We start from the raw sequence: 12,044 nt of genomic DNA, 5'->3' as shown, positions 1-12,044 counted from the left end.
TGAAACCATGAGCTTTCAACTGAAATTTCGGTTGTTTGTCAAGCTGAGACAAAATCTCTATAATGAAATTTTATGCTCTGGTTTTGGTCCATCTCGGTCGAAATTTTGACCGGGACAGACAATCTCCCTTGTACTAACTGAAATGAACCAGAACTTACAGGTACAATCCAAGACGAATTGCACATCTCTCCCATTTTTTCAATTTTTTGCCTCTTGAATCCTCTTTTTCACTCAGATTTGAGGTCTTCTTTCTCCTCCATCTTATTTGCTGCTTATTTGGAAATTCTTCAGGTTTCAGACCAAGGTATGTCCAAAGCTCGCATTTTTTCTTCATTGATGACTTAAACCATGTTGGTTTGGTTTAAGATTAATATATGTTTAGTTTAAGAGGTCAATCTATGAAAGTGTGTTGTTAGATTCTTTTTACGAGTCCTTGTATTATTTTTTTTTGTTTTCTGGCTTTAAAAAGTAGTTTCCAAATTATCTACTTTGAAAAAGAGAAAAAAAAATTAGTATGTATACCATTAAGTGTTGCAAAGTAGTATCATTTGGTTATTACTTTGTAGCTATTTTATTTGTATGAAATATTTAATGTACTTCGTATTTTGTTTCAATTTACAAGTCTTTGTAGTTGTCAGAAACGGACACGCATGTCTTACAACCAGTAGTCTATGAATGAATACTTTCTGTTAGTTTTTTATGCAAAATACCTATTCGATTGTGTTATTTATGGTTTAAATAGGGTGCATGCAAATACCCAGGTCAAAAAGCCATGCAGAAGTTCCCAAGTATCAACCGTGTTGGCCTAAATTTCGACCCTAACTCAGTTTTGAGGAGGGTCAAAATGGCCCCCAAACCGAAATTTGAACCTTGACTTCAGCTTTGCGAGGAGAAGCAAATTCTTTTCTTGCTGGAAGTGATTGTTCTTTCTTTTTTTTTCACTAGTTTACCCATAATATCCCCTTTTAAACCTTTCAGTTACTAGATTGGTGTACCAGGGGGAATGAAATTATTTTGGCCAAGGGAATTGAAAGGAGCAGATCACAATGGGGTGCTTAAGCAAAGATGATTTAGTGGAGAAAATTATAAAACAGAAGTAAAGAAAAAGTAAGAAAAAATCTAGACAATCAACCAACAAAGTCAACTTGTCAACTAGGCTGGTATCCTGGGAGAAAATGCAATGGCAAAGAAATGGTGAATCAACCAACAAAGAAATCCTTAAATGATATGCACAATACCACTCACGAAGTACCAGGTTATCATACCTTCTTGTCAAGCTGAAGGCAAGCCAATAAATGAGTACGTGGATTCAAGCAGCTGACTTCGAAAGAAGCGACCCTGATTTTTATGGAAGGTACATGGACCATTACTCATTTGTCGATAATGAATGTCTTCAAGAGGGGGAGAATTTATGTGAATTCCAAACAGCCCCCTTGGAGGAGCTGCAAGAAGCATTAGGGCAGCAGCTCTCTTCCCACAATGCCAGTAAAGGTGTGCACCACCTAGGGGTATTTTGGTCATTTTCTGGAGTCCCAACCAATTTTTTAAAGAGTTTTAGCTTGAGTAGAGTTTCCATTATCAAAGAGTTCTGGTAGTTCTTAGCAGTCTTTTGTTTATTTAGTTTCAAGGTGTAATTAGTTGAGTTGATTAGGAGTTTTAAGTTAGAATCGAAGCCACAAGTCCGTTTAGAATTGGACTCCCTAGTATATAGTTCTATTGGGAATCTCTTTATTTGGCCATAAGTTCAACTGTTCAAGGCCATAAGTTGTAGTAAATCAGCTTTGAATTAAGGAAATTGTTGAGAAGTGAGAACCAAGGAGGATCTATGCATTGAGGTAGGGTCTCCAAGGAGGAAACCCCGTGGCAGCCCTTGTGTGGGTTTTCTTCATTCATCATCAATCAAAGCAGCAGCATGCAGTAGATCTCTCATCCTCTTCAAAGATAAAGCAAGTATCATTCCCCAGCCCAAACACAAGTGCTAAGCCCTCCCCAGCCCTTCATCTCTTCTCCCTTACCTATGGCGATTTTTCTGGTAACTTCTAAACCTGTAAAACCCTAAAAACCTGCTGTCCCTCTCTTCTAAAGCCTAAACCGTAGTAAGACTAGCCCTTGTATCATCCTTGGAACCTTCGGTTGTAACCAGAAGCCTTCCTCCACCCTTAGAAGCCTTTGAAATCCCTTCCCTAGTCCCTACCTTGTGCAACCCTAGCGCTAAATCTGGAAAATTAAAATTGCAGCAAAAATATCAAGATCAGAACTGGAAGTTTTCCCTTCATGAAACAACTAGCAGCACCTATTCTTCGATTACTTGTCAAACCCAGCTTGACCTAAGACCTAAACCCTGGCTACAAGCCTTGAAGCCCAATTCTCCCTCAGCTTGCAAGCTCCCAAAACACTAGAAACTCTGCTAGTAATCAAATAACAGTAAAATTATTCCTTCCCTCCTTGGTTTACATCAACAACTACACACGCTACCCTTTCCTACTACTTCTCCACTGCCCACTAAAGCCTTCTGTACCTCGTTTAACTCCAACTGAATCTCGTTAGTCTTCCTTACTAGTGAATCGGTACATTTCCAGTGGACATGGCCATCATTCTTTATTCTGTCGCTACCGGTCTTGCTTCAATGCTTCTCACCATCTTCATCTTTCTTGCACTTATCTGATTTACATTACTCTTTTAGCTGCCCAACAGTTAGCTCCATATGTCAGTCTTGTTACTATCCTAAAGAATTTCCCCTTTAGGTTAACAAGCAAATATTTGTCACTTAAACAATCTTGTAGCACCTGTCCATCTCAGCTATCCTACTCTATTTGTTGGGAACATCATTTTCTATATCACGCTCTTTGTTAAAGGTTGACCCCTAGTTATTTGAAGCAATTACTTTGTGATAGCTCTTGCTCCTCAAGTTTCACCATTTCATCCCCTCTAATGGATTGAGTAAGGTTACACATCATGAATCCTTCTTTATCTACTTATCTTGGAGCCTTTTGATTCCAAGCTGGATCTGTGTTACTCTAGCTTTGCTTTAACCCCTTCTTCCATCTCATCTATCAAAACAATATCATCTGCAAATGGCTTACATCAAGGGACGTCATCATATATGTGCCTGGTTAAATCATCCATGATGAGAGCAGACTGAATTAGGGCTTAGAGCTGGATCTTCTTGCCAAGTGACAGACTTCTAAGGCACCAACATGTAGAGCAGATTTCCTTCAAAGACTGATCCACGGTCGAGATAGGAACTAGCACTTTAAACGCCTAGAACTCAAGCTTTTCCAGGATTTCGAATTTTCTGGGAATACCAGCTCCTTGACTTTAATCGTGAAGCACTACAGCAGCAGCTAGACTTGGAATACCATCAGCATTGGTCCAATCTGTCTATTTGCCTCGACAATTGTCCTATTCAATATGTCTATTCCCCCCTACAATTGGGGTATAAAAAGCAAGAGAAAAGAAGGGGGGGGGGCCCAGGGGTGGGGGGCACTGAAAGCCAATTACATAATACTATTTGCTACTAGGAAGGAAATTTATAACAGATATAAAACTACTGTTCCCAACCTATGCATGGAAGGGTGTGAACGGCCTGATTACATGCTGATAACTCTGTCATGTAAGCACAGTGTTAAATTAGGCCACTACTTGACCAGATTGAACCAAGTGAACCATGGTTCGAAAAAGGGCTGTAATAGCTCAGTATTAGAAACAAACTACTTCACTACTACCAGTACTGCTTGGAGAGCTTGGGCTTCTCGGGAATGTAGGTCTTCATGTTGCATCAGGTCAAATGGGCCGTTGGGATGCCGCCGCATCAACCATTGTAGATACTTGATATATTGAGGATAAAATTATGCTGCAGCGGAACTTAAATTGTTTGCTACAGGCTTTTTATTTTTTTTATTTATTTATTTTACTTTTTTTTTTTTTTTTGGGGGGGGGGGAGGGTAAATCAGGCTATTAATGAGGTTGCATTTTACAAAATGATTGCACGGTTCTAACCTTGGAAGATCTTTATTGGAACTCCATATTCTTATTAGATTTTTAGCTGCATTTTTTCCTAGATACTTATTATCCTATGTTTTTGTTTGTGCTGATTGTGTAATCCTCATTTTGGTGCTAATTAATTCCTTTGTTGCAATAGTACCATGAACGATACGAGGTTGAATCCTTCTGAGGGACTTGGAAAGCATCGTGCAACCTCTGGGAATTTTATGCAGGAAGAATCTGTAAGGCTGGTGATATCAAATGAGGCAACGATTGCTGATGTCAATGTCTTACAAACTGAAGCAGGATGCAGGCTTAAATGTCTCACTTGGTGGATGAAGGCATTACTATGGTGCTGCATTTTGTTAATTCTTCTCTTTGTTTTGTTGAAATGGGGAGTTCCATTTCTTCTTGAGAAGGTAGCTTCTGATCTCTTTCTTTCTTTTTCTTCTTTTTCCCTTCTTCCCCTTCTTCTTCTTCTGGTAATTCTATTGGGCCAAGGGTGGTTTTATGAATACAGACCTTAGTTTTATTCACAATTACTGTTTACATTTCAGAGACATATGGAATAGTACTGACACTGTGTGGTCATTGATTCTTTAAAGAATATCATTCAATTAGTGGGTTCAGTTTTGGATGGATAAGAGCCCAAAAATAATTTCCATAGCTTAAAAAATTAATGGGCATAAACTGGAAAGGGCCATTCCAGATCTTTTCCCTATTCCACTTGTTCTTTTCACCAAGACTCTCTGCAGTAGTCTCGACTCTCGTGAGTTGAAGAAAAAGAAAGAATTGACAGGAAAGGAAAATATTCTTGAATGTTCCAATTTTCAGAATGTCCCTTTTTTCTCGTATGAGAAGAAACTAAAATGGAATAACTCAAAATATAAATGAAGCTAAGACAACATACTAGTCCAGTGCATTTCATGAGGCTGTTGTTTCTTTTTTTGATGAATAAGAGACTGTTGTTATTATTGATGCATGTGGTGCCACCTGTATTTTAAGACATTTCTGGGAGGAAAGAGAAAAAAAATTCTCATTTCAGTGAGATTTCTCCAGCAGCCAAGGTACAGGAAGAGGCTTAGGGGACAAATTCCTAGGAGTCATGCAGGGCATTGCCTTGTAAAATTGATGTCAAGAAAAGTGAAATTTCTTGGGGCCTACTCCATTTTGCTTTCAATTTTTTAACCTCTAAAATGTTCTGGTGCTTTCTTTTGTTAGAGATAATGAGAGATAATATGATGTAACACAATAGGGGGAGTGGTTTAGGTTTTGGTTAATAGTGTCTTAAGCTAAGTGAGTTTCCTACTAAACTTTAGGCTTAATTAGGTGCATCATTCAAGGTATCACAAGATCTCATAGAGATCTCGCTTTTATGAGGTCTCGAGACGAGATCTAAGGCAAGTCTCACCAAATGCAGAATCTCGACCGAGATCTTGGTCCACCCATTATTTTAAATCCCTTTGTTCGAGTGCAACAAGTTGACAGCTTGACCTGTCTCGCTGAGCAACTCTCCGACACCATGGAAACCTCATTTTTTGCTAAATTGATGCCGGATCTTGACCTACGGTAAGGTTTAGCACATCTACATCGAGAAAGGAAGATCAAACAAGGTCATTTGAAGGAGTTCTTCAACTAAGGCCACAACAACTATTCATGGGCCCAAGACCAAACTGCAAAGGAAATCTCGAGGCTTAAAATGATATAAGGCCTCTACAACTTGCACCCCCACCAGGGTGCCCCCTCCCCCCCGACTCCCGCCTGCTCACCTGGACCAAGAGCCCCGTGTGCATGGGGTTGGTTGTCGGCAATAGAATGTGTAGTATGAGCCATACCCAACGCTTCTATTATGAACTTATGATGGTTGTATTATTATTGTATTCTCAAGACTGGAGAATGTGATGTTCTATTGTACTCATATGGATGGAATGTTAGTATTCAAGTTTTTTGGTATATCTTATCTCTTGCTTTTCATTTATATATACGTTCTAATGGTTCTATGTTTCATGTTTTATAACATTGCATGTGCATTCCTGTAACATTTCAATTTCAAACTTAAGGTCGAGGTAGAACTCATACTGAAGGTTGTCTTCTCACAAATTTAAGGCCATCAATGTGTTTAGAGCCTAGAATAATCTAAATACAAACTTAAGCCCAACCTTACCCTTAAAAAACCCCCGAGATGGGCCCTTGAGTTCACTCTAGTTGGCCCGGGGAAAATACCAAATCTGGAGTGAGATCTCGCTTTTTCTCAAGCGAGATATCACTTTTTCTCAAGGGCGAGATTGCCCTCGAGAGCGAGATCTTGAACCTTGATTAGGTAAGAGTTGAGAGTTACATTTGAGTTATGTTTCTTTTTGTAAGTATATTTCAAATTATTATAAATATGTGCTTGCTGGTACTGTAGAATAGACAAATTCTATCTCCCTGCCCTGTTCTCCAATTAGTCTCTCTTCTTCTCCCTCAATCTCTCTTTCTTCTTCTCTCTACCTAGTGCTTGTTATAGATCTGGGATTGTCTACACTTTCCAACTGAAAATAGCCTTTAGGGAGATGGGAACTAAAATGGTGGCTGCTTCTGCTTAACTTGATCAGACTGAGCTGTTGAGTCCCCTTTTTTGAGCTATGAAGTATGAACATATCAATGCGTTTGGACCAAATTTTGTCTATTATGGTAGTGTTCTTGGGTATAGAATTTCAGTACTTGCAGAGTGGTACAACTTTTTGTCTATTGTAGTGTTCTTTTTTCTCCTTTTTCTTGGAAAAGTATGATGCCTTTGCTGTGTCAGCAGCATATAAAGCTTAATTCGGTGTGTGTTTATGTCACATCTTGCAGGTTCTTCTCCCGATCATGCAATGGGAGGCTACTGCTTTTGGAAGGCCTGTTCTTGCACTTGTGCTTATTGCCTCTCTGGCATTATTCCCTGTAGTTTTAATTCCATCAGGACCCTCCATGTGGCTGGCAGGGATGATTTTTGGATATGGTATGGGGTTTGTGATCATCATGGTTGGGACAACCATTGGGATGACCTTGCCCTATTTGGTTGGATTACTGTTCCGCGATCGCATCCATGTAAGAGATGCTCTAATTTCTGGGCTGAAATGCAATAATTATAGCATGAATCTTGATTTTGACCTGTTCCAAGTTTCCTTCTGTCCCAATTTTCATGCTTAAATTTCTAAAATTTTACAGCAATGGTTGAGGAGATGGCCCCAGAATGCTGCTGTTCTCAGGCTGGCTGGGGAAGGAAATTGGTTCCATCAGTTTCGAGTTGTTGCACTCTTCAGAGTCTCACCATTTCCCTACACCATTTTCAACTATGCTATTGTGGTTACAAACATGAGATTTTGGCCCTACATATTCGGGTCAATTGCTGGAATGGTACCTGAATCATTCATTTACATCTATAGGTTAGTTGTTTTTTTTATGAGAATGTTTACTGTGTTTATTTGGGGACAAAACAAAAGAAAAAAGATAGTATTCCTTTTCATGTAAGTGAGTGGAGGGAAGGCCTCGTCACTGTAAGAAGACTCAATATCCCCAGGTTTTTTGTACATTACACCAATTCAACTACTTATTTTATGGGACTGCCAGGATTAGGTTTTTGTTTATGAAAACTTGGACCACATTGAATTTGAATATGATTTTGGGATCCTATTGAGTTTTGATCATTAGATTGGGAATAAAATAGTTGATCATGAAACGTTTAATGGGAGGTGGTTGTTTTTTGTCATTCTTACTTTCTGGTTATCTCTAATATTTTCCTGTTGCTTCTGGTGAATTTGGGTGCAGTGGGCGTTTGATAAGGACGTTAACAGACATGAAGTATGGAAACCATCACATGACCACGGTGGAGATTGTGTACAACATCATCTCTTTCATTGTTGCAATAATTGCGACGGTTGCTTTTACCATCTACGGGAAGAAAGCCTTAAACGAGCTGGAAAGGGCTGAAAGTAGTAAAGAAGCTGTCATAACTGATCATTGCGGTTTTGAGATGGAAAAACTTCCACCAATAAGGCGGGAGCATTTAGTTCTCTCTTCCTTTTATGCGTAATCTGCAGACGTGGAGACATGGATCCTGTAAAGTTATGGTAGGAGATAAATAGTATTCTGATATCTGTAATTGTTTTTTCTTTTTTCTTTTTTTTTTTTTTTTTTTGGGGGGGGGGGGGGGGGGGTGGATACAACTATACAAGTGGATCTACTCCAGTCACGCATTAGGAAAATAAAGCAGAAGTGTTTTCTTGTATCAATTCTTTTGAACTAGCTATTTCAAGGCAGCCAATTTATGTCAAGCTAATACGAGATGGAGTGCGAGATAGTTTCCTGGCCAAGCTATTGAGCAGGCCTTACCGGACTGCCCTATGTATCAGTCAAACAGCAAATCACGTTGGACCCCCAAAAATAAAAACCAGTCGCAAATCACATGGACCCAAATTTTGATCACAGGCTGTTGGGTCTGCGCACTTGGTTAAACATCGAGTTTTAGTACAAATCGAATTTCCCAAACGGTAGGTTACATGGGTTTTGTACGTTTAGTTTGAATACGGTAAGTCTCTTTCTACCACAATGGAAGACAGATGATTACCAAAAAAAAAAAACAATGGAAGACAGATGGGCTTTTTTAGTCCCACATCGGTATTATTTTGCTCTTTCTTGCATTCTACTATTATAAATAAGGCCTGCTATGTCACATTGACGTAAGTTAGAATTCATTCAATTATTTCAACAAATAGCCTCGAAGAATGTTGGATTTTTTTTTTATCTCAAAGCACTATGCATCATTACCAATTTGGAGTATGTTTCCTTTACAAATTTCCAAGTTCTCGCAGCATTGGGAAGAAAATGATCGTTACAATTTTTGGTTCAATGGAATTAAGGGGAAATCCATAACCAAATACTTTGTTTCTCAATTGTCTTGCATTGTACCAGATGAAGAAGGTTTAACAGAAGTTCCATGGAGATGGTCAGTTAGATCACAGGCACCAACCACGAGAATTCTTGCGAGACAATTGAAGATAATTTGACATATTAAGCTTAACAGTGTTCATCTGAAAGAGGGAATAATCACGATCTTGAGAAACTGAAGAGACGGGAGGATTCTCCATGCCAAATGCACCAGAGGAGGCCTATTGCAGGAACACAAAAGAGGTTCAGGTAGAAAAAAAATAATTTTTGTGACCTCCAAATATAAATCATAAATGATGTTTTAGGATAAGAAGAAACTTATTGAAGGGCATGAAGAGGAGGCGATGTTATGAATTGCAAAGTGATCAGCCTAGGACCAATAGGGGCAAGGATTTTTTGTTTTTGTTTTTTGTTTTCTTTTCTTTTATAGGAAGAAAAAGTGTTTAATGTGGTCGCAGGTTGCTGGCGACAGGTTTTCTAAGATCGGTTGAAAAAAAAAGGGAACAAAGAGAGGTTCGATTGTTCTGGTTGCAGGTTTGATGGTGGCAGAAGTTCTGGTTGCAGTTTGTAGGGTGGCAGAATCTAGTTGCAGGTTTTATGGTGGAAGGGGATGCAGGTGGCAAATGGTCTCTGGTGGAAGAAATTGTAGGTGGCGATGGTCGATAGGTTCTGCTGTTGGCTGCAATAGGGTTTTGCTCATAGACGATCCTTTGGCAGGTTTTGAAGAAAAGGGAGAAAAATCGATAGGACAGAGGGAGAAGCTTGGCGATGGTGGCAGGTTGATTCCTTGGATATTTTACTTTCTTTCTCCCCCCCCCCCCCTCCGTCTCCCCTTTTCTTTTGGGTTTTGGGGTGAGGGGGTGGGAGCTGTGGTTAGCACACAACAGGAGTTGGTGGTGCATGCGATTGGGAGAGAAGATGGGAAAGGGACGATGGTGGTGATGGTACTCAGTGATGTATCAGAGTTGGCTCTGATATGATGTTGGAAGAGTTTGAGAAATCCTGACCTGTGTCTAAAGGACACAGAAGCTTTATTTATAGTTATATGTTATTGAATGCAGAACAATTCAAATCTTCCCATTGTGGGAATCTTACAAGAAAAACACAAAAGATGTTAAAGATCCAGGAAAAACCCAGAAACAGAAGCTAAATCTTCCAGTATCCAAATCTAATCAAATCTCCTAATACTGATTCTGCCTTACAACTATATAAATAAAATACTTTTTCTTTGGAATCTTCACATATTGAGAGGCCATGCTCTTTTTGAAATTGATCTCTTCTCTCTTTCTTCTTCTTTTCTATTTTTCATATAGATTACATGAGGTTGTACAAATTTCAAACAATACTTTTTTTACCACGAACTTGCTTATTTCTTTCACCTAGAAAATTATAGCATCCTTTTCTGTATCTGACTTTAAGTTTATGGGCCATTTATGGCATGGGACGACCACCTGGGTCCTGGATGGACAATTGATATATTTATTAACAAATTGAGAATTTTTTTTAATATGATTTTCAGGTATATGCACAGGCTGGCAAGACCATTGTTTTTACACGTACAAAGCGGGATGCTGACGAGGTGTCAATGACCATAACTAACAATATTGTGTCTGAGGCATTACATGGTGATATATCTCAGCATCAGAGAGAGAACACTGAATGGTTTTCGGCAGGGAAAATTCAGTGTCCTTGTTGCCACAGATGTTGCAGCTCGTGGGCTTGATATCCCTAATGTTGATTTGGTAATCTCTCTACAGTTTACACTTGTGTTATTGGTCCTTTCAATTTATGAATTGCGAAAATGCATTCTGTGATACAAAAACGACTTGTTGCTTTAGTTAGTGATAATTCAGTTTTTGCAAAATGACATCTTATCTTACAATAAATTCAAATGGACACAAAAAGAGGAATCAATGTGCCGAAATTGGAGATTGATTTTAGATGTTTATTGAGTGGTTGACATTGTCCTTATAGTTTTAAGGCTCGTGGTATTTTTTCTCACTCCAGGGGAAATGATGCTGTTGCATTGGTCTGTTAAATGTTCTGTTAAGAATCTACATCGGCAGCCTAGGGTTAAGTGGTTTCTTGGTTAGCATATTTGGACTTCTATTTTGGGTACATTTTAGTCCTAGTGCCATTCTGAGTTATGTTGTTATGATAATGGGTGGTATATGTCAACTTGAGTCACAGTTTGATTTCTTGTTGTAACTAGGTTTGGTCCCCAATAAGTGTTGGGAATCCTTTTGATTGTATGTTAATTTGCATGGTATGAGATCTCACAAGATATCTCGGTTGTTGACCTTAGCGAGATGAGATGGTAGGCGAGATTGGAGAGATTCCGTATCTCCCCTCGAGATCTTGCCATCTTGCGAGATCTCGCGAGATGACAAGATCTCTCTTTTTTGTCCAACCAAATGGTATAGGGGATTTTAAAGGCCCCAGTCTCGTACGAGAGAGAGGCATATTTCACTCCTCTCTTGCCGGAAAGTTGAGATTTGGCTGGATATTTTTGGGGATTTAACTAGATTTCAACTTCCAAGCACCTTTAGCACATCTACAGCTTCAAATTAGCAACATTTAAGATCATTTCAGCTTCATCATCAACGAAGGTAAGATTCCTGGTCAAAATTTGAAATTTTCAAACACCATGTTGTATAATAGGTGTATGCATGTGATGCAAATATATGTTGATCTACTAGTGCAGGTCTACACTTTTATGGGAAAAAAATATTAATTTTTTTATATTAATTTAATTTTTTCTATTTTCGTATTTAAAATTTTTTAATTTAAAAAAAATACTTATGATGAGTGTGATTCTAACTTGTGTTGTGCTACATTGAGAGGGCTACAACCTCATGTAGTCATATTTTGATTTTCATGCTTGCTCTCTCTCCTCTCTCTCTCTCTCTCTCTCTCTCTCTCTCTCTCTCTATATATATATATATATATATATATATATATATATATATATATATATATATATATATAATTTAAGATTTGAATAATTAAAGAAAATAATTATGAAAAAATAAATTTTCAATGAAAATTTATGTTTTTTTTTTTTTAAATGATACTTATGTTATGTAGTTTATTTTAAAACTCAAACATGTTTGTTTAAGCATTGTATGTATGTTATCCTAGAACAACGT

At 38.4% G+C, this 12,044-nt stretch overlaps 2 protein-coding genes across 13 annotated transcripts in view; both read left to right on the top strand.

Moving 5' to 3' along the window:
• Positions 1 to 8,149, top strand: part of LOC149019762 (SNARE associated Golgi protein family) — a 49,236-nt gene extending 41,087 nt beyond the window's left edge. For all 10 annotated transcript variants that reach the window (XM_089153744.1, XM_089153746.1, XM_089153743.1 and 7 more), the window contains 4 exons: positions 4,142 to 4,403; positions 6,820 to 7,056; positions 7,177 to 7,394; positions 7,777 to 8,149. In XM_089153744.1, the coding sequence (XP_089009870.1) occupies positions 4,146 to 4,403; positions 6,820 to 7,056; positions 7,177 to 7,394; positions 7,777 to 8,041 (978 nt within the window). In that variant the 5' untranslated portion in view covers positions 4,142 to 4,145 and the 3' untranslated portion in view covers positions 8,042 to 8,149. The remainder of the gene's footprint in view (positions 1 to 4,141; positions 4,404 to 6,819; positions 7,057 to 7,176; positions 7,395 to 7,776) is intronic.
• Positions 8,150 to 8,641: 492 nt separating this feature from the next.
• The window catches only part of LOC149019761 (DEAD-box ATP-dependent RNA helicase 3B, chloroplastic-like), a 44,848-nt gene continuing 41,445 nt past the window's right edge, over positions 8,642 to 12,044 (top strand). The window contains exons 1-3 of one of the 3 annotated variants that reach the window (XM_089153737.1): positions 8,642 to 9,144; positions 9,354 to 9,673; positions 10,415 to 10,637. The gene's annotated coding sequence lies outside the window, so the exon portion shown is untranslated. Of the gene's footprint in view, positions 9,674 to 10,414; positions 10,638 to 12,044 lie in introns of all 3 variants that reach the window. The other 2 variants (XM_089153735.1, XM_089153736.1) reach the window with 2 other exon arrangements.

The sequence above is a fragment of the Hakea prostrata genome, chromosome 4 (assembly GCF_041222555.1).
Source record: "Hakea prostrata isolate BN-2017 chromosome 4, UWA_Hpros_2, whole genome shotgun sequence".
Lineage (NCBI taxonomy): Eukaryota > Viridiplantae > Streptophyta > Magnoliopsida > Proteales > Proteaceae > Hakea > Hakea prostrata.
Note: the sequence above shows the minus strand (reverse complement) of the source record. Positions and strands in the feature narration are given on the sequence as shown.